The sequence below is a fragment of the Sus scrofa genome, chromosome 5 (assembly GCF_054392235.1).
Source record: "Sus scrofa isolate SSC_HxYL_T2T_F1_AM1 chromosome 5, Sscrofa_HxYL_maternal_Yorkshire_Landrace_v2.0, whole genome shotgun sequence".
NCBI classification, from domain to species: Eukaryota; Metazoa; Chordata; class Mammalia; order Artiodactyla; family Suidae; genus Sus; species Sus scrofa.
In genome coordinates this window covers 55,348,559-55,373,672 of record NC_139387.1, presented here as the reverse complement: position 1 = coordinate 55,373,672, position 25,114 = coordinate 55,348,559, and the positions used below count along the sequence as shown (strand labels likewise).

The 25,114-nt window shown below is 34.5% G+C and overlaps 3 protein-coding genes across 42 annotated transcripts in view; 1 reads left to right on the top strand and 2 right to left on the bottom strand.

Moving 5' to 3' along the window:
- DNAI7 (dynein axonemal intermediate chain 7) overlaps window positions 1-253 on the bottom strand; it is a 93,190-nt gene extending 92,937 nt beyond the window's left edge. For 21 of the 37 annotated variants that reach the window (XR_014803697.1, XR_014803702.1, XR_014803711.1 and 18 more), the window contains exon 1: window positions 152-253. Coding sequence is in view for 6 of the 37 variants with exons in the window: in XM_021092191.2 (XP_020947850.2) it covers window positions 152-154 (3 nt within the window). In the remaining 31 variants the exon portion in view is untranslated. Of the gene's footprint in view, window positions 1-138 lie in introns of all 37 variants that reach the window. The other 16 variants (XR_014803704.1, XR_014803708.1, XR_014803701.1 and 13 more) reach the window with 1 other exon arrangement.
- Window positions 254-388: 135 nt separating this feature from the next.
- ETFRF1 (electron transfer flavoprotein regulatory factor 1) lies at window positions 389-6,328 on the top strand. 2 transcript variants are annotated; one of them, XM_003126426.6, is made up of 3 exons: window positions 389-449; window positions 5,221-5,303; window positions 5,382-6,328. In XM_003126426.6, exons 2-3 carry the CDS (start codon window positions 5,253-5,255, stop codon window positions 5,601-5,603), a joined length of 273 nt encoding a protein of 90 aa, XP_003126474.1. In that variant the 5' UTR covers window positions 389-449; window positions 5,221-5,252; the 3' UTR covers window positions 5,604-6,328. The 2 variants fall into 2 exon arrangements, with proteins under 2 accessions (XP_003126474.1, XP_003126473.1); XM_003126425.6 differs by having other exon boundaries at window positions 427-508.
- A 222-nt stretch (window positions 6,329-6,550) lies between these two features.
- The window catches only part of KRAS (KRAS proto-oncogene, GTPase), a 40,542-nt gene continuing 21,978 nt past the window's right edge, over window positions 6,551-25,114 (bottom strand). For 2 of the 3 annotated variants that reach the window (XM_003126427.6, XM_005653152.4), the window contains exons 3-5: window positions 24,907-25,085; window positions 23,311-23,470; window positions 6,551-11,008 (exon numbers count right to left, since the gene is read on the bottom strand). In XM_003126427.6, coding sequence (XP_003126475.1) covers window positions 10,892-11,008; window positions 23,311-23,470; window positions 24,907-25,085 — 456 coding nt within the window. In that variant the 3' untranslated portion in view covers window positions 6,551-10,891. Of the gene's footprint in view, window positions 11,009-15,382; window positions 15,507-23,310; window positions 23,471-24,906; window positions 25,086-25,114 lie in introns of all 3 variants that reach the window. The other variant, XM_005653151.4, reaches the window with a different exon arrangement.

Below are 25,114 nucleotides of genomic sequence, written 5' to 3'. Positions count from 1 at the left end.
GAATGCCCACTCCCACCAAGAGTATAAGCTCTCTCTTAAGTCGACTCGCTCCCCTCTAATAAAATATGATAGGCTCTTATTACATCATTTAATACAGTGCAAGAGAATCCACGCTCGCCCCTTCACGCGGTTCCCCACTTTCTCTGCTCACCATGCCGAGGAAAGCACCACCTCCGCAGCCTGCCAAGTGGTGTGAGCTCCTGGAGCTCACAGTGGTGTGGACTGAGGTCTTGGGTTGTCAGAACGACAAGCCCCGCCCCCTGGCGCCCCAGGGGAGGGGCGCGGAGCCGCTAGTCTGGGTCCGCGCAGTCGCGCTGGGGTTCTTCCGGACGGCGTCCCGCCCCCTTCCCCCACAGATCGCCCCATCTTCCCAACGCCCCGCCCCCGTGAGCGGCCAGAGGAGTCAGAGCGGCCAGAGAGTTTTACGGCAGTGACGAGCCGGAAAGCGTGTGAGTGCAGCGCAGGGGCGTTTAATTCTGTTTTCCGGATTCTGAGGTCTGGAGGCGAAGTAAGCTCTGGGCAAGACAGCCGGTGTGGGAAAGGGTTTCTGAACGCCTTTTGACTTTGACAGTCACTCTGTTTACGTGGAGCTGAGGCGTATCTTTCTGTACGGGTGTTTTGAGAAGGAAGGGAGCTGCCAGCTATACGCAGCTGGATCGAGTGGTTGACACGGGTCGGCTGCCTGGGCCGCCACCGCTTAGACCTGCGGGGCGGGGCTCTATTGACAGTTTAGATAAGAAGGTAGATAAATTGGCTCCCAGAGTGTTGGTTAATTCCAGAGTGTTGGTTAATTCGAAGTTAATGAGCTTTGGATTCTTCTTTCTTCCCTGCACATGGTTCTCTTTACTTCCTGGGCAAGGTATATGCCGTTTTGGGGTTTGTTTTTTCCCTAAGAGGAGCTCTGAGCAAGAGCTGGAAATGATTTAAAGCTGGTTCTGGGTAAAGTATTCCTTACAAGTGAAGTTCTCTAAGACCAGCAAGACTCGCAGTTATGTGCGCCCAAGGTCAAGGTCACAGATTTGTACAAACCGGTGGCACAACCCTTCGATTATCAGTCTACTGCCGCATGAAGAAACTCTTGGCAGCAAAGACCAACAGGAAAACTAGAAGAAATCAAGTTATTGAGAAATTAAGCTTCTTCCAAAGCCTATCTGAATTGTCTATGATTTTAGACCTAAATGCTGTTTTAGTGCATTGAAAGTATTGCCGTGTCTCATCTCTAAATTCTAATTTTATTAGGGCTATCCCTTCGTTGACGAAATATATTATTATACTTATTATTAATAAATAAGTATTGCTGACTGAGTTGGTCTTTGTGGGTTAAAGTGTTCATGCTTCCCAGATTGTGTAATAGTGATGACATCTCACCTCCAAATCCCTGGTGGCAAAAACATCTTAATGTTGGAGTTCCCAGTTGTGGGTCATTGGTTAACGAATCTGACTAGTATCCAAGAGGACCCAGCTTAGATCCCTGGCCTGGCTCTGTGGGCGGGTTAAAGATCCGGCCTTGTGGTGAGCTGTGGTTATATATAGATCGCAGACTGCGCTGGAATCCCGCCTTGCTGTGGCTGTGGCATAGGCCAGCGGCTACAACTCCCATTGGATCCCTAGCCTGGGAACCTGTTGTGTGCGGCCCTAAATTAAAAAAAAAAAAAAAAAAAAAAAAAATCTTGATGTCGACATCACAGGGTTCTGAGGCTTTTTGGTATGGAACTAAGTTTTTCTCTTCGTATTTCAACCCAGCTACTAATGTGTATGATACAAAACCTCAGTCAACTCTAATGGGGGTAAGGAGGTGTTGGAGGAGGTGTTGTGGTGATCACAAAAAACTTTTAAATGGTGGGCCTCCAGGAGAGCCTTGCTCAAGTTCCCTTTCCACCGACTTCCCTCCCAGGGAGGAGGATTTGCTATGGATGTGTTAGAACGTTTTGGACTGTGTTCTCAGGAATCACCATGCTATGAAATTATACCAGTGAGCTTAGTTCTCTACTACTCTTACAAGCTGCATAAGAAGGTCTATTTCCTGTTTTTTTAGCTTCAGACACTTGCAGTACTTACCCCTTCTGAACATACATAGCCATCTCTGTTCAACTCACTTCTATAATCGGGCTTCTAGGTGGGCCTAGACAAAGCAAGTATACCAGCTTTTGGAGGCAAAAATCTCTTGCCACCTCCCTCTTGGATTACGTATCTTTTGGTGCTGGCAAGTGTGTTGGGATAAATTTTTGTGTTAAGTTTTTTAGGCTTAACTACTTTAGGGAAATATGCTCATCTGTTTGAGTCAAGTCTGAGCTTCAGGGAGAAGAGTGGTTAACAGCTTTGGCACCATAACCCCTAGTAAAATGAGAATTCCCATTTAACCCAGACCTGGAGTTGGTTGTCTTAAATCCTTAGCCCACAATCATTAGGAAAGAGCTATCAGTGTAGATTGTACACCCACCCCATCCAAGTTCTCAGAACAATGGTGGACCTCCCTCAGTCCCTAATGCGATTGGCTCTTTACAATGAACAGTAACCTCGGTGACTTTATGCAGGGTTAAGGAGCAGCCCCAGGTCCCGGCTTCATTAAAATTGTTCACTAATTCTGAATTCTAGGAAACCTATTTCTCCCAAAGGCTAAAATAAACTTAACTGCCTGGAAATCAGCATGCACTAGTAAAAGCTTCTTTAATTCCTATAAATTAACATATCAAAGAGTGGGACAAATTTACCTTAGTCACAGCACCTACTTTTTTGCTGGGAAGGTCCTTTATTAGGCCTAATTTGTAAAAAGGGAAACAGCCAAAGAGGACAATTTAATCCACATCTCTAAAAGCTTTTACAAATTACAAATTATGAATTAAGTAGAGCCATGCTCTTTGCCAGGAGTTTAACAGGCTATAATTTGCAATTTGAAATTACATCTAATGTGGATTTAATTTATAATTATCTTAACTAACCCACAGTCTCATGGTTTAGATTATCTACTTCCATGTGTACCACAGTATCTCCCAGCCCTACTCTTAGCATCTTGCTAGCCTAGCCACACTGTTTTTTAAAGTTTTACTAAAGTATAGTTGACATACAATCACTACACTTACTAAGTATAAATACAATTTGATAAATTTGATACATGCCCACACCTATGAAACCCTCAAGCAATCATAATAAAGATATCCATCATCCCCATGAATTTCCTCCTGCCTCTTCATTCCTCCTTCCTGGTGTCTAGCCCTTGACTCCCATTCACAGGCTGCTCTATTATTTTAGAGCATTTTAAGCTTCTTGGTGTTATTCTCCATCTATGCTGAGAGCAATCTGAGTGGCCCAAATTAGCTCTCCAGGTACCAATTTCTGTTTTGTTTTGTTTTTTTTTTTATTAGTGCTCTGTTTATGACTGCATAGGATTTGAGTGGTATGCCCTAAACCTATTTCCCCCCCATAAGTCCTGTTATTTTTAACGTGTTTTTGCAAAATGAAAGGTTTTTTTTTTTGGACTACATACACTTATGTCTCAACACACCTCCCACAGAATGCTAACTTCAAAGGGAAAAAAGTAAACTTTACAGTGGAGAGTCCTGACAAACACCACCTTAATCAAGTGATCAAAACAACCATAACAGCAACCATAATGGAACAAACTGTAATTGAATCCTGATAGGATGCAATGATAGGAACAAAACATCATGTCTGTACTATTTTGCCCAGACTACATAAGCTGAATCTAGCTATGAGTTAACATCAATATGAGACACATTTCTATAAAATAAATGGCCTTTGATCTTCATAAATGTCAAGTTCATGAAGATCAAGGAAATTCAAAGGAATTCTTTCAGAATGAAGAAGGCTAGAGATGTGGAAATGAAATGCAGTGTGCGATCATGGATTGGATCCTTTTGCTATAAAGGGCATTTTTGAGACAACTGCCAAAACTTGCGGATTTGATGGTAATAATAGAGCAACGTTAATTTCCTGATTCTGACAGTTGTACTGTTTTGTAGAAAAACGTCCTTGTTCATAGGAAATACATTCTAAAGCTGTACTGTCCAGTATGGTAGCAACTTAAGCCATTGGTAAGTGCTTAAGCCATAGCACTTCTAGCATAACACATTGAAATATTCTGGATATTAAAATATATTAAAATAATTTCATGTTTTATTTTTTAATATGGACTACCAAAAAAACAAAATTACATGGGTAGCATGGAATGTATTTCTGTTGGATGGCACTGCAAAATATTCAGGCTGATTGGATATCATGTTAGCAACTTATTCTCAAATAGTTCAGGAAGAAAATGTTATTAGTACCAATTTGCAACTTTTCTGCAAGATTGAATGAAATTCTTTTAAAATAAAAATTATGTTAATGATACACGTAAAAGCATACAAAAGTTTTCATAGATCAATGGGGAAAAAATGGCCATTATAGAATTTTAAGGAAAGTTATAAATGATTAACATTTATTTGGGGCCTATCATGAACTAAAGGGTTATGGGAATTAATCTGGGATTATTTTCGATGTTTAGGCCATCATGGTGCCTTTAAAAACCCGACTCTCTCTAGTAGCACTAACAAAGTACCCATAGAGAAGCTTATCTATCCAGATATTGCCTGCTCCTCACATAACCCATTATGGATTGTTGGCTTGGCCTCTTCACCACTGATCTTATTGCCCATCTACCATTAGTTGTGAACCTGCTTACCCTCACAGCTCCTGGTTTCTCCTGCTCTTTAACCTTTCTTAGGATGGCACTCTTGGTTTGATCAGGCCTCTTCCCCATGTCCTTCAACAGTTTTTGCCTTGCCTTGAGAGCAGAGTAAAGACAATTCTTTTGACAAAGAAGCTAACGCTCAGAAAGGTTAAGTATCTTGTGTAACACTATGCACCTGGGATTCAAATCTGGTTCCAATTCATTCCACTCTAGTATAAAAGTACACCTACATATCTGTCTTTGACAATCCATTTTCTCTGATTATCCCATGTCTTCATAGGAATTAGCACAGTTCATCATGATCTTGTTTACTTATTATGTCCTCCTCAGGAAATGTTAGTTCTGTGAGGGCAGTTCTTAGCTGACATGTTCATAGCTACATCTCAGTGCCTGGAACATAAAGTGCTCAGTATCTATTTAATTAAAAAAAAAAAAAAAGGCACCATTTTCCCAATGTGTTGTCTTTTTTCTTTGGTTCTTTTCTAAGACTACAATGCAGTTATTTGTAAAAATTTTTCCTTTTTCTTTAGGCATATTATATGTAAAAGTGGATCCATGATAAATGAAAATGGCCAATTCTTTAAGAGGAGAAGTATTGAATCTTTATAAAAATGTAAGTAATTATGTTGCCAATTTTATAAATGTTTTATGACATAGATTGCTTAGAAATATATAATCTTTCTTTTTTAAGCTGCTGTATCTTGGACGAGACTATCCAAAAGGAGCAGACTATTTTAAAAGGCGTCTGAAGAATGTTTTCCTTAAAAACAAAGATGTGAAGGACCCAGAGAAGATCAAAGAACTTATTGCACGGGGCAAATTTGTAATGAAAGAACTAGAAGCATTATACTTCCTTAGGAAATACAGGGCTATGAAACAACGCTATTATTCAGATACCAACACAACTAACTGATCACTATTACTGTAATTTGGATGAAAGTCAGTGCCAGCTGCTTATGTATACCAGATATTACAAAAGTAATTCTAACTTAAAATGTCAAGAAATATACATTGTGGTAAGAAAAAAAACGTGAGCTGCCTTACTGAACTAAAATGGATTTCAACTTCTATTCATACTAAGAGTTTTATCAGAAACTTTTATGCTCAATTTTTATACTAAAATAGCAATTTAACTATGTATTATTTCCAATTACCCATTAAAAATTGATGAGCACCCAATTTTGAATAGACATATAATGTACTGAATTTTTAATTGATAAATTTTTGCCAATTATCCTTAGCCCATTCCTACATTTTCTTGAAAAGAGAATGCTTTTTAATGCACATTTAAGTAATAAGCAAAATCATTTCTTGCAAATTTACTCCCCTGAACTTTTGAAGGAGTTCCTTATTTTTGACCCCACTTGGTACATAAACAGTACATATTCAAGGTTCATTGCAAAAGAAATAGCATCTGTTAGTGATTTAAGTGCAGTTAGAAATAATATTGAGCAAGATTACTCCTGAACTTGAAAGAGCCTACCAGCAATTGGCATTACATATATACTTATTTAATTATTTCCATTATTACATTAATTTTTGTCACTAGCTGCCTTAGGGCCTTAAAAAAAAAAAAAAAACCCTGTTGTGTATCACTTACCTTCTTCAATAAAAATAATGTTACTCTTTTGTCATAAAGGCAGATTTGTTTTGCATCCACCTCTGAGTTAACATCTTTTCAAGTAAAGACTCAAACCTTTACATAATGTTCACAGTACCTTTCATAAATAAAGAATATATCTAACTTACAAACTGCAAAAAAGATTTACTAATACACTGTAGCATCTGTGGCTTAGAAGCTATCTCCTATCAGTTGTGGGGCAAATGTTTCAAATCTCTATCAAGAAATACACACTGTCATAGTCACCATAACTATTTTTATTACATTACAATAATTAGGAGCAGTACAGTTCATGACAAAAATATTACAAATTTCAGATCACTTCACAGCACGTACTCCTATAAACATTTAAAAGTTAATTTTAATTAAAAGAGTGGTCATTTTTAAATTTAATGTTTGATATGACCAACATTCCTAGGTCAGCGCAACCAAATGATGGAAAACAACTGGATCACACTGCATTTGTCCCACGGAAAAAAAGCACAATGTACAAAATGTGCATGTTTCAGTTTACACTATACAAAAATAGTTAAAATACATTCCAGGTAAACATGTTACATTAAGAAATAGTACTAGTAAGAAATTGGCACTCAAAGGAAAAATGCAAAAGTATTTTCAACATGAAAACACAAGACAGTGGAATTGGAAACTTTTGGATAAAACATTACATAACCCATTTAACGCTATAGGGAAGGGGACCTTCTGTAACTGACATTTCTGCAGGTAATAATTTTTCCCTAAATTCATCTAAAATTGCCTATTATCATCTCAAACAGGCACTTAAAACTATTAAACTAAAACAAGTATTAATCTAGTTACGACTATTCTTTAAGAACTGATGTGAATGTATCTTTAAAGAAATTTCATTTTCTGAAGGAATTTACAGCTACCAAGTTGTATGCTGTTCAGTTTCTCAATGCAGATTTCATGCTACCCAATATTAACACCAAAGTGAATAAATATAAATTGAGCTTTAAAGTAACTAATGGGTTATTAAAAATCATTAATATGTAATCAGTCATCAAGAAATTATTACTTTTTGACAAATGGAAATGGCAGACAGTTTTTACTGCCTATCAAAAAAACCCCTAAATGTGTACATATTTAGAAAAACATGGGTAGAAGAAAAAAAATTACTGGAATACAAATGAGATGAACTTGTGCAAACTGCAACTTAACATGCCTCACAAAGTTTCAATATATTTTAGGACAAAATTGTGCAATGGTGGCCAAGATTTTGATAACCTGTAAATTTGGTTCTAATTCCTATGCAGTGTGACTCAGTTTAAATGGAGCCTAGAATTCCTAATTGGAGATATTCACTCAGATTATACTAAATACTTCTGCTACATTCTTCCACAAACATGTCTAAAACTATGTAATTTAGCAATATTTTTCAACTTCGACAAGGATTTTTATCATTAAGGCTGTAATAATCTGGTAACATTTATGTTATTTCTAGGATTCTCTCTCCCCTTTTAAAATCTCTACAAAAACAAACCTTTTATTAAACCATTCAAAATTCACATAATAAAGGATAATAACCACTTCCATAAAAAAAATTGCCCGGCTACATCAAAAATTCAGGAGTCCTAAAAATCCCCTCAGTTACGCACTGCAATTCCTGAAGTATGGCCATTTCTTTCTCTTGTGTATAAACAAGAGGAGGTACTACGTAAGTCTTAACACCTTACCTAGATAATGTTCCATAAACATGTAGTTTAGTACTGCATTTTAGAAATCATACTGATTTTACACAGAAGTTGCCTTTTCTGTGAATTAGTGCAGGCATCTGTTTATTTTTACCCAGATAAACTATTTTAGAATTCAATGTTTAATTTTTAAAGTTTATTTTAATTACTCATACAAAGAGACTATATTACACATAAGGGAATTTTAATATTATCTGACATACAACTTAATTTGTACTATAATTGTCCCAATAGAATCACATGATTATGCCAAATATATCAAATTTATTTCTTTAAAACAATGAAGTAAACTGATTTAATAAAAAGATGTAGCTTCTTTAAACAGTTACATGAGAATCAGAGCAAAACAATTATTTTAGAACCGGAAGAAACCTTAGAGACTAGATCCCTTCTTTGCAAAACCACAATATGCATTATGTTATATCTGGGTCATCTGCCAAATGCCTAAGATGTTATAGCCCACTCTAGAACCAAAGAACTACTTAAGGATAAGGATCACGTCCCTTTCTTGGGGATACTATAATATCCCCAGAGCCTTGCGTAGTGCCTGGCATCTAGTAGGCACTCAAATATTTGTTGAATAAATGAACTCTGCCAAAAGATTAAACTTTATTAAATTTTAAAGTATCTTTCATTATAAGATTTTAGTTTTTAAAACAATGGAATGTATCACTATTAGCAGGACTAGTCCTAGTTATAGACTATGTAAGGAATTCTTTCAGCAAGACCTTTATTAAATTCTTCCACCGGACAGGGTTCTGTCTACTCCCAGCAGATATGAAAATTCCCACTTAGTCACTGATAGGCCTGGTAGCAAAGAGATGACATTCAGAAGATCAAGATTAAATTGCTACAGCCACCACCTAAAAATGAGCTATCAGGTCAAATCCCATGAGAGTATCTGTGAGATTATGTTGAGCCTGAGGAAGTCAGATGTAGGCTATTCGATGTGACTTGATGGGAAGCCTTCATGGAGATAACCAAAGCAGCAATAAATCTTGAGGTTGGGGGAATCAGAAATATTAAAAGAAAAAGCATCTAGTCATGGGGTATGTAGAAGGGTAGGCAGGCAAGACAACACTAATGTGGAAGAAGTCCTCAAACCAGAGAATGAATATTCAAAAATACACTTCACCTCTTGCACAATTTTGCCTAAGGCTGGCACTGAAGGTGATGACACAGGTGAAAAGTTACAGATTGTGCTGAGACTGACAAATAGGTATAGCCTTATGTAAAGTAAATGTAAATCACATAGTTGTAATGCTAGATACAGCCTTTGAGATGCCTTTTAAGCATGAAAAAATGGAGAGTAAGTGATTTGCCCCAAATTGTAAAAGACACAAAACTAGAATCTAAGTCACCTTCCTCCTTGTCCAGTGATATTTTCACCTCAACACAACCATCTCACTTCAAATATTTTAAAATAAGTTAACATGTTAAATGCACTGAAAGAATCATTTTGTTACCATTAATTATTATCTATTTTATAAGCATCAGGTATTCTTAAATATGGACCAGACTTGTAAAGTGTTTATGAAATGTTACTTTAGCCAGTGTTAAGAGAACTAGCCAATACTCAAGATTTTGAAACTTTTTCATTTCATTTAAAAAAAATTAAAATCTTGCTACCCCACCCTAAAATCTCATTAAAAATAATGTTTTTTTTTAAAGTTCTTTTTTTTTTTTTTTTTTTTTTAATTTCAACAAAAGTGATGTTCCTGAGTAGGACTACCACATGGTGACAATGTACCTTGCTGAGCTAACCAAACTCTCTCCTAGTCGCCATTCCTGACCAGCCCAGGCATAACAACACTGGAGGATCACAGGAATGCAGTCCACCTGTGAAGCTCTCAGTGGCGCTCAAAGGTTCACACAAAGCCTGGCCTTTGTAACCTACTAAGCTAACTGGCCCAAATAATCTTTAACATCACTATCAGTAGAATTAAAACTACTTTCAAAGACTGAAGTTCAAGAAAAGATTTAAAGTTATGCTAAGAAAGAGCAATCTGACACAGGGAGACTATATTTAATTCCTATGAAAATTTTTTATACATGTTAAATTTTTTTCAATCATTACAAAAATTTAGTAGCATGTAAATATAGCCCCAAAATGGTTATTATAATCCTCATTACATACTGGGTCTTCCTTAACAGGAGAAGCTATTCAGAGTATTATAGGAATTTATCTAATGCAGAAAGTAAATGGCCTTTTAGTATTTTCCATTGCCTTGTATTTTTTTCCATTTTTTCCCTTTTTATAGAAAAAATATAATATTTTTGGAAACATGACCATGACAAATAGCAGTGGAAAGAAGAAAACCTTTGTGAACAGTGTAACCTTACATTCATACAAGGGTAACTGAAACTACAGGACATGATGCATACGAGATGAATCTATAGGAAGTCCATAAATTCGTGTTCCCTCAATGTTTCAATAAAACCAATCTTGAAATTCCAAGTGAAGTTATAATTAGTAATTGATCCATGTATGTGACCAGATAAAACATAGACTAGGGATGATTTGAAAGGTTCATTAATTTGTTTCACACTAAAGTCCACAATTGGTAAGAAAAATAGGAAGTAATTGACTGCATGCACCAAAAACCCCAAGACAGAAATCTCAGGTGTTCAGTTTCTTTTTCACAGGCATTGCTAGTTCAAAAACCAAAACTCAGGGAATACTGGCACTTAGAGGAAAAAAAGTTTCCACTGTCATTTTAAAATAAGCATTCAAGATAAAAGCTAACAGTATGGATGGAGCAGAAAGAAAATTAGGTAATGCTAAAACAAATGCTAATAATTTAGTGTAATGTACAAAAATTACCACTTTTACTTAAGTATGCCTTAAGAAAAAAGTACAAATTGTATTTACATAATTATACACTTTGTCTTTGACTTCTTTTTCTTCTTTTTACCATCTTTGCTCATCTTTTCTTTATGTTTTCGAATTTCTCGAACTAATGTATAGAAGGCATCGTCAACACCCTGAAACACAAAACAAGTATTAAAATGTGCATGTATGTGATAGTTTGAGGTATACAGATAACAGAAAGGATATATTACTAATAGAAACATTAATACTTGAAAAGAATAAGGATACTTAATATATCTCTTCAGGCAACTAAATATATATCAGACTTATAGGATTCTTAAATGTCTTCGTGGGTATTTTGTTAACATAAATGGGAACACTGATTTTCACAAAAGGCACTGAAAATTAATAGCACAGAATCTTACATATGCTTAACACATGACCTTTTCCCAGAATTTAATTTGTACCGATCTTTCCATACTGGCACACCTCATCACCAAAATTCAAATGTAATTGTGTATATGCGTGAATATGTATTTATACTTAATCATCCCTGAGTGTTTAGACATCTGATAGAAGCCATGCAGTATATACTGTTTTCACTGTGATATTTGAGCTCTTGGCTTAACACTTAAATCCATTAGATTTAAATAACTACCAAGAAGTAAACAGTAGCAGAATATACTTTCAGTTTTCAAATAATATTAAGGCATTAGTTTCAATTCATATACTTATGAGAAGGAAACTGAAAGTGACCACAACACAAGGCACACTACTTTGAAGAATGTAATACCTCGATTTGTGCATAAATAAGCTAAATCATTTAAATGGTGCTGTAGTCTGCTGATTTGGAGAAGATATTTTAAATATACTGGTTTTTAGTTTCTGTTTAAAGTTTGCCATTTAAGTCAAAACACTGTCTCTTCAGAGAAATTTCTACTTGGTCATTTTAGCCTATATCTATTTGTGATCAAAGCAAAGTAACCAAGTCAATAAAAGCTGAAAGTGATTTCAAGTCAGAATAATTTTCAACCTAATCATTCAAACAGAACATGAAAATTGGCACTCTGAAAATGGCAGCAGGACATAAGATTTTAACCCTGAAATACTGAATTACACAAGATCTATACAGAAGTCAATTCTTGTCATATCTCTATTAAAAAGCAAATTAAATATAAAAGTAAAAAATTAAAGAAAAAATACGATCATCTGTGTATTTTAAAATCCGTTCAACTGAGTGGTACTATCAAAAGAAGCCTGTTAACCTAATGTTTTCAAACCTAGACACTAGAGGGAGTCTTAGAAATAAATACACAACAAAGTTGTATAAATCAAGCCACTTTAAGAACAATGAAAACTGGGTTTTTATCCATTTTTTAACCTCTGTTAAATATTAATATAACCACACTTGTTATTATCTTGAGGGTAGTTTAAAATTTGAAAATTCAACAGCAATATGATTTCTCCTTCACTGTACTGCTAAGATCTTCTATAATTAATATTTCACAATAGTAGCAAAATTAATTCAGGCCATTTTCATTCAAGCAATTTAAGTTATTTTCACAACAGATCTAAAATTTAGAAAAGTATTGCCAATATTTTAAAAGAGTTAAACAGTGGGAATGAGAAGCTTGCTAACATTTAAACAACAGCAGTAGTAGGATAAAAACTAGCATTACTGGTCTAAATGCTAGTGGCTAAAAGTCCCCAGTAAAGCCCCCAAACTGCACTCACTGATGTTCCCACTTTGTGATATTACTGGTATAACATATGCTTCTGTTTCACCCAAATGAGAGAGGAAAAGTGTAAGACAGTCTATCAGCAATACAATTAAGGCTTAATATATATATAAACCTTCATGCTAACCTTCTTAACAGATAAAGAACAAAAAACTTCCAATGATATATTAAATAATAATTTTGTAACTCATCAAACTTTGATTAATTTATAATCATAACTCTCAGAATGGGATGGAATCTTACAAGAGAATCTACTCCAATTCCCCTACCCTTCACAAATTCCCTTTGATCACAAATGCTTACGTAGGCTACTCCATTTCGACTGCTTTTATAATGAAGAAGCATGTCAATGATACTAAAATGGTAAAGCAGATAAAATGAAAAACCATGAGATGGATAAAGAGAAGACACATCCTAAGGTGAAAACCATTTAGGAGATAATGAAGACAGAATTTGATAACATCCCCTTCTTCTAAGATTCTGTCAAAATACTTTGTTTATATTGCACTGAACTCTTTTCTATATCATCTTATTAAAATTAATTGTAATGATTAGGAAAATGTCAAAATTAATTAAAACAGGGCAGTGAATGCCTTTTTTCACGTGGGAACTAATCATTCTCATACACACATATAAAAAGACAAATAGGAAACCCATTATTTTAGGACAAAGAAATACTAATTTGTATATATATATCATTGTCAAATTAATTTCATAAAAATATTTTTGTTAACAATGTTAAGTATTACCAAGTACATTTTTCTCTTTATATATATGCTATCCACGACCACTGAAAAAATGATTCATCATGCCCAACAATCTGACATTGAGACTACAGTCACTGAAAATAGTTTGCACAAATTTGTTTTAGAAAAGTATATGCTTTCATCATTTTAAATAAAAATTAAAGCATAAAACTGACTTTAAATGGTTCTACATTTAAAATGATCAAATAGTAAGACAATAGGAAGAGAAAAAAAGTATCACTTAAATCTTGTTGTGACTGTTGTTTAAAAAAATTTTACGCTTCGAGTAGCAGGAGATGTTAAATTTTTTTGTTTTTTGTTTTGTCTTTTTAGGGCTGCACCCATGGCATATGGAGGTTTCCAGAATAGGGGTCCAATGGGAGCTACAGCTGCCAGCCTACCCCACAGCTACAGCAACGCAGGATCCGAGCCATGTCTATGACTTATACCTCAGCTCACAGCAAAGCCGGGGATTGAACCCATGTCCTCATGGATATTAGTCGATTAACTGTTGCGCCACGATGGGACCTCTGTGATGTTAAGTTTTATCACAACTTGTAAATATTGCTTTACACAATGGTAATCAAAAAATACTGAGTTCATAAACCTCAAAAAAAATTAATGCCAGTCATTTTGTTTCTTCCTCTGAGTTTTAGTTCATTGGTATACCATGTATTATCTTTTGGAATTTAATGTACTATTCAGATGTATGTTTACATTTTGGGGAGATAAATTATTTCAGAACTTAAATTCATATAATAATAATACCAACTTTAGCATAATCAGCATAGTAAAGAATATCCTAAAAGTTTATGTTCTCATAGAACATTATATATATTACAAATAATACATATCAAAATCTTAGGCTTTGGCATGAACTTTATGGCATCTATTGAGTAAAATGCCTTCTGAGCAAGACCAAATTGAATATGAGCTGGTGTAGAAAGGAAATACAGAAATCCCAGTCAATAAATCCAACTGGGCAGCTACTGTGAGACAGGAACCTGGTTAAGCCATGGACATGCAAAGATTAAAAATATATGATACTGGCTCTCTAAGATTCTTACTGTATAGGAATCAAATATAAAGGAAGTTATTTCATTTTAACATGGTAAGCATGTAACAGTTAAGAACAATATACTGAGAATATACAGAAGGGCATTATGCCCAGTCTAAGGGATTAAAGAAAGATTCTTAGAGAATAGGAGATTAAGACTAGGTGATAAGCACAATGGCACAGTGGCACTCCAAACAAGACCAAGAGCCAAGATTCAAGGGAAGGTAAGAAATAACATGGTATTGATTTACATAAGGACAAACAAATTTCAGGCAGGGAGTTTTTGGAGATAAGGGCAAAGGTCAGTGGGGTAGGAAGGTGTTAAGAGTCATATATATGCAATGAGATTTTTTTCTCTATAGGTAAGGAGAAGTTAGTGACTAGATTTAAAGATAAGGAAATGACATTTAAGTATGTTCTTTCACATTGCACTGTGAATGAAGGCAGCAAAAAGTAAACCAAGTTAAAGGTTGCAGAAGTCCCAGCAAGAAATGATAGGGGCCTGAATTAATTGATAAGAGAGTGTAACATCGTAATCGGAATTTGTGGTTGCCTCCAAAGAGGGGTGAAAAAGAGAGATTGAGAAGTTATCCCAAGACTTCCAGGCTTCTCACTTGGATAAAAGTGATGTTGATGCCACTGAGTTAAGAGAGCACAGACAGAACAAGTATTTGCTTATGGAATGTCCAAAAGAAAAAAAATACACTGCAAGAGTGACCCTTTCCCACCTTCTGGGCCATTCAACTTACTCCTCTATATGGTTCCTCAAATTTTTTCTCTCTAGACCCTATGACAAATGTAGAGTAGTCTATAGCCGTCAAAACTGCCTCAATGATAATTAACATCCATTAGATTAAAAATAAATGTTATTAACTGTAGGAACTACCAGTTTATTTTTTAATATTTCAAATTAGAATCCCACACCTACATAGTTCTAAAGTGGTTGCTACTTTGTTACCTTTAAAAGATAACCTCTTTCTGCCAGAATTAATATGCTGAACTTACCAGATTACATTATAATGCATTTTTTAATTTTCACACAGCCAGGAGTCTTTTCTTCTTTGCTGATTTTTTTCAATCTGTATTGTCGGATCTCTCTCACCAATGTATAAAAAGCATCCTCCACTCTCTGCATTGTAAAACACAACTTCTTTAAAGTCTGTTTCATTGGTAATAGTAATTTATTGGGATAGCCGTGTGCAAGAAGTTTGAAATCATGAGCTTTACTTGAGAATTTTTTTTAAACAGACATCGATTATTTGAATAAAACTGGGGATTCAATTTTAAAATATGGGCTTCAATCCTGGTTTGTTCTTTAAAGTCAGTTTTGTCTTATAATGGGATTAGGATTTTTTTAAATTTATAGGAATTAGGAGAAATTATGAAAAACTTAAAGTACATGTATTATTAGTACCTGGGTATTGATTAATGTGATCATTTAGTGTGCCTGTCATGGAATTAATCAAAGCCTTAAATGAAGTTAAGATTTAAATCCTATCTTTGACTTAGGGAAAACAAGTGATTTATGTATTACTGATCCTCACCCATGCTTTAAGTGGGGAGTGAGGAGAAAAATGTATACAAAAGGGATATTTAACCTTTGTTTAAACCACCTCAAAATATAGTTGGGTCAAAAGACTGGACTCTTGAGTTTTATCTTTAATTACTACTGTCCAGTCAATTTCTAGGGCCCAAAACAGGAACTGAGACTGGGACTTTTGTGGGTGGAGACTATTATTTAAATAAAAATGCTAATAAATGAGGGCTAAATGAAAATATTTTGAATTTTTTAAAAAACACAAAATAGCAGCAATGCATTTTGTCCTTATTACAAGTCTTAAAAATAATTTTTAGAACAATAGCCAACTATACTGGCTTCAAACTGCCTATTTTAAAGGGGCAAAAGGGGCTTCTCCTGTTTCAGGCTATGGTAAGAAAGCTATGACAACAAACACAATCATGTATGGCCATATGGAGATCACTGTTTTTTAATGTCTTTCCTAGTCTAGAAAATTACGCAGTAGCCAAAAGGACAACATGTTTAGATGTACTGCTAGTTTGTCCAGAAAAACATTACCACCAAAGCAAAAAGCTTATATATTATAAGAGAAATGCACACAAATACTAATCTACATGTGGTATAAATTAAAAGATATGAGTGTTCATTCTTCTAAAAGAAAGATGTGTTTAGGAAAATATGTTAGTGGTATATTTTAAGCTTAATCTGTTCTTTTAAGAATGAATTACTCACTATGAGGATTGGGATATTTTAATTCTCTGGGGTTGGTAACATCAGTCTATGAACCAAATGTGACAAACTGGACCCAGTACCTATAAAGCTAATATGTATCAGAAGAATGAGCTATTGTTTAAAATTCAATCAGGCACAAGGGAATCAGCCATTTAAATATTAGCTTTTAAGTAAATCAATAGCTAAGGCTTAAATTTTACATGCAGAAATCACTGCATATCCACTGCTTTAAGTTACCAAAAAAAGGGCACCTCAATTCTTTAGGGTAATTTTTTTTTTAATCTTAAGAATACATAAAGAACTGATTCAGTGGAACTCCTCAATCTACCTTTAGTGGAAAACTTTAATTTAAAATTCATAAAGTAAGTTTTGTTAAGAAGTAGATGTACTCTGCTGTACATCTGAAACTAACACCATATTATAAATAGCTATACTCCAATATAAAATAAAAATTAAATTTGAAAAGAAAGTAGGGATTTAAATACACTGATAAAATGTACCTAAGTTATTTATATCATCTTGTGATATATTTCTATTCAACTATGTAGTACAAAACTCATTATACTCAAAGAAAATTGTATATCTCATTTTTAATGAAATCAATTAAATTAATCAATTTAACTAGCTAGCTAAGCCAGCTACAAAATAAAAATTTCAAACTACTTTTTGAAGTCATTATATATGTTGGTACTTTAAATTGGATAGCCACTTGTATCCATATATCAAATTTTTAATATTTTATATTTATCATTAATCCTCAAGAGGAGAGGGTCTGTTTTTATTTGTAAGTACTTAAAAATTACATATTGAAAATTATCATTACTAAATTAGATATATAATTTAAGGCATTAAAATAACTCTAGTAAAGCATGTAAAATAAAAAGCATAAGCTGGCATTTAAAATATTTTCACAAATTCTGAATTTGAAAATCATTGCAAGAAATATATATACATACATATATATAAATAAACAAACCAGGTAAAGCTCATATTTTTTAAGAATATAAACTTTTCTTCCTGCCTAAAAAAAGTTACTGTCGAAGTACTGAAACAGTATGACGGGGAAGGGGGAGAAACAAAGTTTTGCTTCTCTACTAATTTAGCAGAATCAAATTTTGATTATGACTTATTTCTAGAATTAGTTTGAATGTGTCTACTTTTAAGTATGCACATCCCCATCACCAACAGCAGAATCGATGATTACAGTTTCCAGCAATGCAGAGAGAGAATTGGAAGCCAATAATTAAAAAGAAGAGATTACTACCCACCACCAAGATCAGTATTAGGACCTTAGAGGCTAAGATAATTAGCACTGAGAAATAGTGTTTCAAGAGTGATTTTTTTCATTTCTTATTTTTACTAATAGGAAATTTAAATTAGATTTAAAGAATCAGGTATTTACTATATTTTCTCAAGACTTTAATTACTTATTTCTTGATAATATGCTTTAAAGTCATGCTGACATTAAGAGATTATAGATCCTTAAACCACTGGCACAGGACACTGGTTTCATATTCCAAAATTAGTAGGTAATTTTAAAAGATTAAGTCTGGCCAAAACAGATGTTCAGCACCTAACTGTGGCTAGTTGCTAAGGTCTTAACTGTCACGCAATGATTTATTCTTGAGAATATGGCTTGTTGCCACATATACCTATTTTCAGATGTCACATTAAAGTTTAAGAACAACCAAAACAAAAGTGCATGTGGGAAAAGTGCAAATGTTTACATATGTAAAATTTAAAAGAAGTTTTAAAAGATATATCTGTATTTTTTTTTTTTAAATCAAGAGATTTGACAATATTTTCAGCTCAGCCATTATCTGAAAACATACTATGAGACTATGGAAATAGAGCACTTGCAACACGGAAGAGAGAACTGTTAACAAATAACATCATTCTACATCCTGGTCCCTATGTTTTCACTAAGTGATTTAATTTTAAACAAGCATTTGTTCTAGTTGAATGGCTTATTATCTGCAAAAACTCCTTCAAGGAAATAACACTTCAAATACCCTAACTATAGGCAGATGCAGGAATACTAGTCTTCTTGCAGGAGTGGGAGGAACGAGATGTATGCTTAAAAGCAACTCTGCATCCCTAAATTTGAAAGAAACCTTGCCAAGTGACAGTCCAGCTCAGGAATTACTGAAATGTAGCAGCACCACTACTTGGGAGGCTATGGTGCACAGCAGGTGCTCAGCAATTGTTCTGTCTAGGTTAAACTCATAAAAATGTAAAGTTCAAAATATTGATCTTATGTACACAAACGCAACTACTATTAAATAGAGAAATATGGCACATAAGGAAGCTTTTTGTTTGGCTTGCTTTATCAAAACACATTGATAAGTTCTCTTTAATGGAGGTTTTTTTGTTGTTTTTTTTTTTTTTGTTTTGTTTTGTTTTGTTTTGTTTTGTTTTTGGGGCTACACCTGTGGCATATACAAGGTCCCAGGCTAGGGGTAGACTCAGAGCTGTAGCTGCCTACCCCACAGCCACAGCAACACCCAATCCAAGCCACATCTGCAACCTACACCATGGCTCAAGGCAACAATGGATCATTAACTCACTGAGCAAGGCAAGGGATTGAACCCACATCCTCATGAATACTGGTTGGATTTATTACCACTGAGCCACAAGGGTAACTCCTAATGGAGGTCTTCTAACAGCTAATTTTAAGTATCTTGAAATTAACAACAACCCCCCAGAAAACTAATCATTCAATAGTTTATGAACTTCAATAAAACAAATTTTCACATTCTTTTCAAACTGAGACCTCCAGAAAGCAAAAAAGCTGAATAGAGAGTAGCAGATACTCAAAGAATTCTACTTTTGTCATCTACTTTACGGAATGCTCCCCCCCTCTGATTTTGGCAGACTGGAAAACACACAGCTGATAACCATGGCGTCAATGTTTTGGTTTCACCTGCCTTTGCCAACACTGCCATACACTGCCCGAAGAGGCCACAAAAATAGGTGAATTACCAACTGCCCCAATAAGTGTGAACTAGGTCTTTATACACTAGGAACATAGGGACCACATACAGCATACCTGCAGAAAACAAAAGCTACTTTGGTCTTTCAGATGTGGAGTAAAATGATTGTAAAAAAATGCAACTCATTATACTCTTTTTCCTTTTTTAAAATAGGAAAATAATTAAGTTGGTAAAATATAGTCTGCAATTCTTATCTTAAAAAGACCAGAGTAAAACACCTATTTCTCTTTCACAGGATACATATGTTTTACCTAAAATTACTCGTGTTAGCCTATAAAATTTAAGTTGAAAGTCTGACTTAACTTCTCATGTCTAGTCAAAGAATACAGTTCCTCAGAGAATCAAGGATCAGCAGAACTTCAACTGCAAGCCCAATTCAGCCACAGCCTGTATTTTTGTACTGCCCATAAGCTAGGAATGATTTTTGCATTTTTAAAGGGTTATAAGAAAAAAAAAATGCAATAGATACCACTTGTGGCCCACAAAGCCTAAAATACTTATTTATCTAGCCCTTTGCAGAAAGAGTTTGCCAGCCCCTTCTATCTATGAAAAGTTTTAAATGAATGTCCTGTTCCTATTAACTTGAATATAATTTTCTGTTGTCTGTGTTTTAGGTTCATGCTCAAGACCAAAACTTAGGGCATGAAGCAAGTAGCTGCTGATAAAATAAAAGGATATGCATATTTATTTTGTTCAAATAATAAATAAATGATAGCAGATGAGTAACAAAACACTCTGCAGAAAACAGGGCTTCAAATTTTCCCAAAAGCTGGAGATGTAAAATTTATAAAAATATACGTATTTCATTTTCTCAATTAGTTTGAATAGCTCTTTAAAGTCTTCCAAAGGCATGCAATTATCAAATTAATTTCAACAGAGAAAGATGAATAAACTTTTGACAGGCAAATCAACAAGTCCATGTAATAAAGAGAAATCAAAGATCAGCAACTAAATATCTAAATTATAGTTTAGCAACATAAATTACATAACATCAATAAAACTGATATAAATATAAGAAAAGTTGAGTGCTAGAAAGTTAAGAAATAAAGTACAAGTATTCCTTTATATCACTGTATATTTTAACTGGATGATCCATAAAAATGTCTACAAAACAAATTTAAGTTAATCCACTTGGTATCACACACTACATTCCCTTCCCTACACCTACCCCCCCCCAACAGTATAAAACCTAAAAATCTGTATTAAAAGGAAACTAGGTAGTTTTCTGATTAGTTATGAATGCTATGGTATATTAAAGCATTAAGGGCAAACAGAGTCAATGGTATTCTGAGGTAGTAACCATACAAGAAGAAGACAACATAGCTATTTTCGGCTCTTATCAAATAAGTGGAGGGCAACACTGTAACAAGACTTCCTTTCACTATCCTTCATTGCTTTTCTTCTCCAAATGTGGTCCATATATTAAAGTCAGCATCCCCTAAGAGCTTGTTAAAAATGAAGAATAATCACAAGTTCCAACCTTGACCCTAATTCTAACTCAGAATTAAAATCAGCTCTGAATAAGAAGCCCAGTTGATTCTTACACATATTAAAGTATAAGAACCACTGCTATATTTTGCACCTTTACAACATTAGACAGAGTCTCTTGGATTTTTTTTTCTTTGTAAAGTGTAAACCAATATGTCTGCTAGTCTAAAATGTATCTTTTAAGTTACAAATAATGTAAGTTAATAAAATTTAATGGTATAATCTAGATAGTGGGTTTGCAAATGTTTTCAATAAAATTCCTTTAATTTTATATCTGAAAAATTTTCATCTGAAAATGGGAGGCAAAGATACATATTATGTATATTATAATATTATAATCAGGTTTTCTGAGTACCTTCTAAAGGAAATCAAGGAGTCTGGTCAGTACGAAGAAGACAAAAATCAAACCTCTTGCCAGTCTTTGGGACCCAGGAATGATATGAATGAAATCTTAATTCTTCCAAGGTAAACTGAAGTGGTGACACAGTACATCTTTAACTTACAGATCAGGTTTTAGACTGAGATATCTGTACTATGGTCAGAAACTTTAGAAATTCAGGTTTTAATCCCAAAGTGAAGACTTAAAATAGGATTCATTGTTCTATTTTTTTCACTGTGTACCAAGTTTATACAGCTAGAGAGTGATCATAGTACATGATCTTCCCCTAGGGAAATAAACATATACACTAGCTGAATGATAGCTTACTTTTAAATTTTTACCCCTTTACAAAATTCAATGAAAGGTCTAAAACGTATTTTCCTAAGTTTTAACCATGTAATGAACTGTTCATCAATTTTTAAATTTTATTTATTTATTTGTTTATTTGTCTTTTTGCCTTTTCTAGGGCCACTCCGGCATATGGAGGTTACCAGGCTAGGGTCTAATCAGGAGCTGTAGCCGCTGGCCTATGCCAGAGCCACAGGAACTCGACCTACACCACAGCTCACAGCAACGCTGGATCCTACCCCACTGAGCAAGGCCAGGGATTGAACCTGAAATCTCATGGTTCTTAGTCGGATTCATTAACCACTGAGCCACAACGGGAACTCATCAATTTTTTTTAACTTCAAGCATTATAAAGTTAAATTCCATGAAATTGGTTTCCTGGACTCATAGGTACATATAATTAGATAAGGCCCCAAACATACATTCGTCTTGTATAGCACTTATTAGTATTCTATGATAACCTTATATATTCCTGTCTAAGGTTTTTTTTCTATGTTGAACTCTTATTTCATACAAATCATACAAATAGGTTAAACAATTACCAATTATTTTATTTTACTTAGAGAAAAAGTTAACTTTTAAAATAAAGATAATTTTTGGAGTTCCTGTTGTGGCACAGCGGAAATGAATCCAACTAGGAACCATGAGGTTACGGGTTCAATCCCTGGCCTTGCTCAGTGGGTTAAGGATCCGGCGTCGCCATGAGCTGTGGTGTAAGTCACAGATACAGCTAGGATCTGAAGTTGCTGTCGCTGTCACGTAAGCCAGGAGCAACAGCTCCGATTGGACCCCTAGCCTGGGAAACTCCATATGCTGCAGGTGCGGCCCTAAAAAAAGGCAAAAGACAAAAAATAAATAAATAAATAAATAAAGATAATTTTTGAAACAAAATTCAGGATCAATCTGGCATTTTTTGTTAGAACACAGTATATGAACAACTGAGAATTTCTATTTGCTTTCTATTCTCTTGCTTTAATGAAAATTTTTTTCAAGAATACCTTCTTTAAAAAATTCTACTAAAATAAAATTCTTCAAATACAACAAAATTTAATCTAGAAACATATGACATAATACTCTTAAAAGCACTTCCAAATTGGAAACTCAAAATTTGTTTCCCTGTTCCTGAGCTGTATAAATAAAACAAAAAAAACTCCCACGTTTCTTGAATCCTGAATATAAGATGTGCTGAATTGAAAAGTTTAATGTAGAAAGAAACCAAAGCCAAAAATAATACCATGGACATTGGAATTAAGAAGCGCTGCCTTCTCATATCCTCAAGAGAACATGTACCAAATAAACATTGTTTTATTTCCTATTTTAGTATAATGGGAAAATGTTGATAAATTATATCAACTGATATCACAGTTATGCTACCACATATGTACATTTTATTAATATTAGTAAATTTTAATAACTAAAATTACTTGAGATAGTTTGCAGAGAATAGATTTGCATTTATTACAATTTTACTTACCTGTCTTGTCTTTGCTGATGTTTCAATAAAAGGAATTCCATAACTTCTTGCTAAGTCCTGAGCCTGTTTTGTGTCTACTGTTCTAGAAGGCAAATCACATTTATTTCCTACTAGGACCATAGGTACATCTTCAGAGTCTTTAACTCTTTTTATTTGTTCTCTGGGGAGGAAGAAAAAGTTACAGCAGAGGAATTAGTTAACAAAAAAATCTTTCAAAAATTGTTCACAACTTTGTCTCATAAAATATGGCCACAAGACTCTTAATGTAATTCCTAGTTCCCATCACCCAAATTTTCCTTTCTCCTCCTTGTAGCTATTTTCCTCTATTCTAAACAGAGAATTTTTATGTCTCTTAAAAGATCAAACCACTAGAAATACAGTAAAACTACAATCTAGTAGGTTCATATGCAGGTAGGTCACAATGATGAAACAGAGACACTGAAAAATTCTAGGTCAAAAAAGTGCTATGCCTAATTTTTAAAATTATAATCTTAGAAACATATACTATATCATTAAATATGTCTGTGTGTGTGTATATATATGTACTTAATTTAAATATATATAAATTAAAATTCGGAATTCTCTTTTTTCAGCTTTTCAGGGCCCCACCTGTGGCAGATAGAAGTTCCCAGGATAGGATTCAGAGAGCCTAAGCTATAGCCACAGCAACGCAGGATCCAAGCTGCATCTGCAACCTACACCATGGCTCATGGCAACTCCAGATCCTTAACCCACTGTGCAAGGCCAGGGATCGAATCTGCATCCTCATGGATACTACTCAGGTTTGTAACCCACTGAGCCACAAAGGGAACACCCAAAATCAGAGTTTTCTCGTGGAGCAGCAGGGTAAGGATCCAGCGTTGTCACTGCAGCGGCTCAGGAAGCTGCTGTGGTGCAGGTTCAATCCCTGGTCCCAGGAACTTCCATATTTGGGGGGCAGGAGGAAGGTGTAGCCAAAACAAAATAAAGTTTTCATAAAAACATGAATACAACACTAACATAATTTTCACATTCCATTCTTTAAAAAGAGAACACCAAGTGAAAAGATTCTGACTTCTGTATGGATAATTCTTTTAACAAACTAGTCAGTTTTATACAAATTTGTCAGATTCTTTAAAACTGTACTGTTCTAACACTTCAATCTTACAACTTCAGAATTATGGTTTTTCTTAATTATGGAAGGCCAACATTTATCTAATTCCAAGAAATTCTACACTAAATATAGCTGATTATTTTTAAGGCTAATTAAGTGACACTATCTCAATTACCTTTCACATTTTTGTTCATGGTTTTCCTTTTGATGATGGATCTAGCTTAAAGCCTTGTTTCTCCAGTACAGAGTGGTTCAGAGCATAGGTTTTGGAGTCAAACAGGCCTACCTTTCAATTCCAGCACTACTACTATTTATGTGACCTTGAACAAGTTGCTCAACTGCCCTAAACCTTAAGAACTTCATTTGCTAAACAGGGATATTACTAACCTCACAAACATTATTTTAAAATTTAAATTAGATAATTTGTGCATGGGAGTTAGCAAAGAGTCAATAAATGGAAGATACAATTACTCCTTGACTTATTTTATTCAACTTAAACCCACCTATAATGGTGAATATCTTCAAATGACTTAGTATTATTTATGGCAAATACACAAAGAAAGCCCTCCCCAGTCCTCATGTACTGGTCCCTCATTGCACTGTACTCCTCTTGACCTGCTGTGTCGAGAATATCCAAGAGACAGGTTTCTCCATCAATTACTACTTGTTTCCTGTAGGAATCCTGAGAAGGGAGAAACACAGTCTGGATTA